Genomic DNA, 6,000 nt, shown 5'->3' with positions numbered 1-6,000 from the left:
TTATTTGCACTTTTGGTCCTGCTCTCTGCATCCTGGGGTCGCAACGCAACACCGCCAAGCGCGATCGTGACAGAATGAAACCACCAAACGACGACCTCGCGGAGAGCGACTTTTGGACCTGGCAGATCCTGAAGGCGATGGAAGAGGAGTGCACTAAGTTCACTCCGGAGGAACTGGAGGACATGGTGTGGGGGCCGGATGGCACGCTCGTTCCCATGGCATGGGTTCATCCGGGCCCCGTAGACGACACACCGGCCTGGCCGCGACACCGACGTACGTCTCGGCCGCCTCCAGCCAGGGCTCCACGGCATCAAAAGGTGAAACCGCTCTCTTCCTTCTTGTCACGCCAAGCCAGGACACAACCCACAGCTCACGCAGTCACTGAGTGCTGGCCCATCTCGCTGCTGCCGATGACTCCCATGTCACGACTGCCCGCCGAGCCCCAGCTGCCCACCTCTTCGGAATCCCCGTTGCCTCCCATGCAACACGAAGAGGACCACGGTGCACGTTCCCCTCCTGTGCCAGAGCCACGCAGCCTCAAGGGTTCCCAAACCCCGGCTCCCGTGCCAAGCTGCGTGACGGCCCAGGTTCCTCCTGTGCCCAAGCCACGCAGCCTCAAGGGTTCCCAAACCCCGGCTCCCGTGCCAAGCTGCGTGACAGCCCAGATTCCTCCTGTGCCCAAGCCGCGCAGCCCCAAGGGTTCCCAAACCCCAGCTCCCGTGCCAAGCAGCGTGACGGCCCGGATTCCTCCTGTGCCCAAACCCCGCCTGAGGCCCCTCCTAGACCTGGTCCGGGCAGCAGAGCGGGCTGAACTCAAGACCCTCCTCCAGGTCCCCCTCCTCCCGTCCCTGGTTCCACATCCAGCAGCATACGGCGTCTGGAATCCGCCTTCGGAAGGGGGGGCTAGTAGGACCAGCAGTGCGTCGGAGGACGCACATCACACCCCGTCCGTGGAGTGTGGGGATGATGCCCTCTGCGGGTCGCCCGAGGAGGAACAGCCCAGTGGACCTCCAGCACGACCGGTTCTAGCAGCTAACCGGGATGTGCTGTCCGGTATGTTACCACTCGTCAAAGACTCACTTTGCGGTCCCTCTGCTCCACAGTCCAGCGAAGACCGAGGGTCCGTTCCTTGTGTTCCGACGCCACCTCTTCCACGGCGGGACGCCACGCCGCCGCCTCCTCCGGCGCCACCTCTTCCACGGCGGGACGCCACGCCGCCGCCTCCTCCGGCGCCACCTCTTCCACGGCGGGACGCCATGCCGCCGCCTCCTCCGGCGCCACCTCTTCCACGGCGGGACGCCACGCCGCCGCCTCCTGCGGCGCCACCTCTTCCACGGCGGGACGCCACGCCGCCGCCTCCTGCGGCGCCACCTCTTCCATGGCGGGACGCCACGCCGCCGCCTCCTGCGGCGCCACCTCTTCCACGGCGGGACGCCACGCCGCCGCCTCCTGCGGCGCCACCTCTTCCACGGCGGGACGCCACGCCGCCGCCTCCTGCGGCGCCACCTCTTCCACGGCGGGACGCCACGCCGCCGCCTCCTGCGGCGCCACCTCTTCCACGGCGGGACGCCACGCTGCCTCCGCCGGCGCCACCTCTTCCACGGCGGGACGGCCTCCCCGGCCAGGCCCACCGCCCTGGCCGCCCCCCAGAGGAGTCTATCCATGGCTTCTGCTGGGCCTGCTGTCATGGGCGTCCCCCAGAGGAGCCCAGTTCCCTGCGGGCTGCTCACCCTTCAGGCCGCCCTCCTGCGTGGCCCTGCCACCCTGGCCGACCTCCGGAGAGGTCTGGCCAGCAACCCACCTCCGGTCCCCCCGCCTCCCATCCCTCTTGGTCTGTGGACTTTTTGGACGTCTGGGATCCGTCCTTGAGGGGGGGGTACTGTCACGATGTGGGCGTCACCCCCTCGTGACAGCTCTCTTAGTTTCCTTTTTGCCTCTGTTCCAGTTTCCATGCTCTTATTTTGGTAACCACTTCCTTTGTTGTTCTCTTCAGTTTTCCTTACCCCTGCTCTTTTCACACACCTGCTTCTAATTTCATTATCCCTATTTAGTTCAGGTGCGTGCTCTATCTGTTGTGGTTTCATTTCGAATTGTCTTTGGTTGGTACTGGCTGTTGTTTTCCTGCTGCTGCCATTTCTGCATTAAACCTTTTATTTGCACTTTTGGTCCTGCTCTCTGCATCCTGGGGTCGCAACGCAACACCGCCAAGCGCGATCGTGACAGTTATCCTCCCTATCCGTGTGGAAGTGGTAAGTTTTTGGCTATTTAAATTTACAGGAAATAATTTGAAGGCTACCGTTTAGGTCGGTAGCTCTCTAGTTTGCAAGTTAGCATGTGTCTCAAGACCCTACAGTTGCGCAATATGTTGTAAATAAAAAGAGTATAAATGTGACTATAGTCGTGTTTTGTCATGTCTACAGGGCTCTAATAATGCTTTGTTCATTTTAATCTGAAAATAACTATTTGTCTACCCATCAACTATATGTGGTTTCTTAAGTTTTTATTATTTGCCGTTTTATTATTATTATATTTATTTATTTATTACTGCTTGATTGATTTTCTTTATTCTTGATTTGTTTATTCATTTTTTTAATTTTGTGTAGAAAAATAAAAAGTAAGATATTTGAGAACAGTGGAATGTTTTATTAGAGCTTTTCTTGTAGAAAATCGAAACCAAAGCAAAGTTTATTCATTTTTCTGTTTTTAATAAATGCGTTTTTTTTTTTTTTTTTTGGAAAACCTGATGCGGCCCAGTCTCACCCAGACCCTAGCTCCAGTGGCCCCCAAGTAAATTGAGTTTGAGACCCCTGGTCTTAGCTCTCGATTTACTGACTGACAAAAAAAAGACATCAAACTCGGAATTTTATCAGGGATAGCTAGGACAAGTCCAACCGTCATGGGATGAAGAAACAACACTTCATTGGAAAAAGTGTCTTTTTATTAGAAACAACTTGTATAAAAATGAACATGCTCTACACATCTGTATTCTTTTCTATATATAATTCATAAATATCCAGGCACTGTATTTTATTCTTTTTCGTTTCTTTTTAAATAATTTCGTACATAAAGCAAACAGAATCAAACCGTTTTGATAACATACATTTACTTACCACTTATTTTCAATCAGCACTTACATATTCTATTTTTGTAACAGTGTTTTTAGAAAAAATAAAAGTGAGATTGTGACAAAAAGCAGTTAAGTATATCCATATTCACAAACACATTTCCCACAAACAATACTTTGTCCAAATAATTAACAAAAAAAAACAACTTTAAACCTTATTCGAGCTGAGATCTGTGAGAATTCTTGATTAAACCAAAACAATTGGTTATTTATAATTCTCTGCTGAAGTTTCCCTCCTGAACAGCACACCTGAATATCAAATTGTTCACGACTTACATTTTTTTTTTTTGACATGCAACATACATATTCTGCATCGCTGAGGTTAAGATTTATTGTGACAAATTCCAGAGTTGCTCTTTTTTAAGAGGAATACCAAAGGAAAACTCTAGAGACTCAAGACAGAAATGGAGTTTGCACACTTAAGATTTTGTACACGGAGCTCTTCCTGGTGTTTGAACAGAATACAATCTAACAACACCATGAATGGTCCATAGACATCAAATGGTTAGAGCACAAATTTAAAAGTAGTGGCCCTTATTTATCAAGCTGCAAAATGCTAATTTTTTAATTTAAATATTTTTATCCAAATGTAGCCTAAATTAATTTTTGTAACAGCAGTTATATCTGGAATTCCATAATAGCGTTCTTTAAAGGAAAGGAACATAATCCCAATATGAGAGAAGAACACTCTTTTCTGTATGTTCTAGATAGCCACCTCCATGTCCATTCTTTATGAAAAACTTGATGGCACGAGCCGGCTAACAAGAACGCACAAAAAAGGGAAAGATGTGTCTTCCTCTCTCACATAGGGAAAAAAAGTGCAGTTTTCCTTTTAAGAACTACAAAAACAAACTGTAACTGAAAACATAGCTCAATAGTCACCTTGCGACAATTGAAATTAAAGTTAACACTGACTGACATTAGTCCCGATGGTTGCATGATAAATAAGTATTATAAATAATTATTAAAATCTGGATGTTTAAGTAAGTAAGGCTCTAATTCCTCTGATTGGTCGGTTGTCTTGTTGTGTTTACACATCAGAGAGAGTTGCTCATGGTCCCCACTGTAAATGACAACCATGACGAATGTTGCATTCCATTGACAACACAGCACGGTACATGTGATGCTCCCACAAGCATGCTCTGGGACTGTACACTTGGTTTGCCAAAAAATGATGATGTCATAGACATAAATCTGGAACGTCATTGGAAAAAGATGAAAAAAAAACAAAACAAACAATGTATGTCAAATCCAGGTATGGATAATTTATACTGCAATACTCAATGGACTCTTGTAAGGCATGTACAGTTAAAAGAGTACTGCAATTGACAACTTCACTAACAATGACATTTTTCATTTCAATTGCAAAATCAAAAAATACTCCCCCCCCCCAGGAGAGGACTGCAATGTGGGCTATAAATGAAAATATACTGTTAGCTTCATTTGCTTCACCCAACCTGCATTTGAACACATCACAGCCCAACATTTAAGAGCATATCAGAAAATATGGAAGGGGGGGGAAATGAATGGTCCAGTCTTCTTGCATTCTACTAATTTCTGATAAATGAGGCCTTTGATTATTAAAAAAAAAAAAGACATCCTTCTAATCCTGTCTTTGCACACTACTGCAGCAGCTCATCCGGAATCTTCCTTCAATATTATTCCCCAGAATGAGGCGATGTCTCCTTAGGCAGCCTGACGTTGAATTCCTTAAATGGCATGGTTGCTATAGCTTATATATGTCTGCTTGGAGGCCAACGCTGAAATGAGAAGAAGAAAACTGTGAGACACAAATTGGTGTGAAAATCAGAAATCTCCGAATGGATATCTGCTCTATTTATGACTTCATCCAACGAGTGCAGGTGTAAACAATTAAAATGCACAGGAAAGCTTTTTCCTTACCATTGCACCGCATATAGAGTGGTGTGAAAAAGTGTTTGCCTCCTTCCTGTTTTCTTATTTTTTGCATGTCTGTCACACTTAAAGGTTTCAGCTCATCAAATATTAGTCAATACTAATATTAGTGATAACTTGCAGTTAGTCTGTGAAGGAATTTTGGCCCACTCATCTTTGCAGAATTGTTGTAATTCAGTCACATTCGAGGGTTTTTCAACATAAACCGCCTTCTCACGCTACTCATGCAACAGCATTTCATTAGGACTCAGGTTAGGACTTTTAATAGACTACTCCAAAGTCGACATTTTGTTCTTCTCCAGCCTTTCAGAACTGGACTTGCTGTTATGTTTTGGATTATTGTTCTGCTGCAGAAGAAGGTCACAGACAAACATTCAAACATTCTCCTTTAGGATTTTTTTGTTTCCATTTATCACAGCACGTCTTCCGGGTCCCAAAGCAACAGTCCCACCACTACCACCACTATATTTTATGGTTTGTATGATGTTCTTTTTCTGAAATGTGTTGTTACTTTTACACCAGATGTACACTGACCTTAACGGAGGGAAGTGAGGCCTGCATTTCTTTATTGTTGTGGAGTCTTTTGTGACCTTTTACCTCTTGGATGAATTGTTGATGCGCTCTTGGGGTAATTTGGGTGGGTGGCCACTTCTGGGAAGGTGCACCATTGTTATATGTCTTCACAATTTGTGGATAATGGCTCTCACTGTAGTTTGCTGGAGTCCCAAAGCTTTAGAAATGGCTTTATAACATTTTCCCGAATGACAATCAACTGAATTAATAAAAAAATGTGGGGTTCCCACATGGACAAGTTTTCTCTCCCTTAATAATAATAAAAAATATAAATAAATATTAATATATAAATAATAAATATTAATATATAAATAAATTTATTAAATATAATAAATAAATTTATTAAATATAATAAATAACAAATAATATAATAAATATAAAATAAATAA

General features: G+C 45.6%; 1 protein-coding gene across 1 annotated transcript in view; it reads right to left on the bottom strand.

Moving 5' to 3' along the window:
* Nucleotides 1-2,981: 2,981 nt before the first annotated feature.
* grm4 (glutamate receptor, metabotropic 4) overlaps nucleotides 2,982-6,000 on the bottom strand; it is a 162,107-nt gene continuing 159,088 nt past the window's right edge. Inside the window, exon 11 of the mRNA XM_058050773.1 lies at nucleotides 2,982-4,884. Coding sequence (XP_057906756.1) covers nucleotides 4,835-4,884 — 50 coding nt within the window. The 3' untranslated portion in view covers nucleotides 2,982-4,834. The remainder of the gene's footprint in view (nucleotides 4,885-6,000) is intronic.

This window comes from Doryrhamphus excisus, chromosome 16 (assembly GCF_030265055.1).
Source record: "Doryrhamphus excisus isolate RoL2022-K1 chromosome 16, RoL_Dexc_1.0, whole genome shotgun sequence".
Taxonomy (NCBI): Eukaryota; Metazoa; Chordata; class Actinopteri; order Syngnathiformes; family Syngnathidae; genus Doryrhamphus; species Doryrhamphus excisus.
Note: the sequence above shows the minus strand (reverse complement) of the source record. Positions and strands in the feature narration are given on the sequence as shown.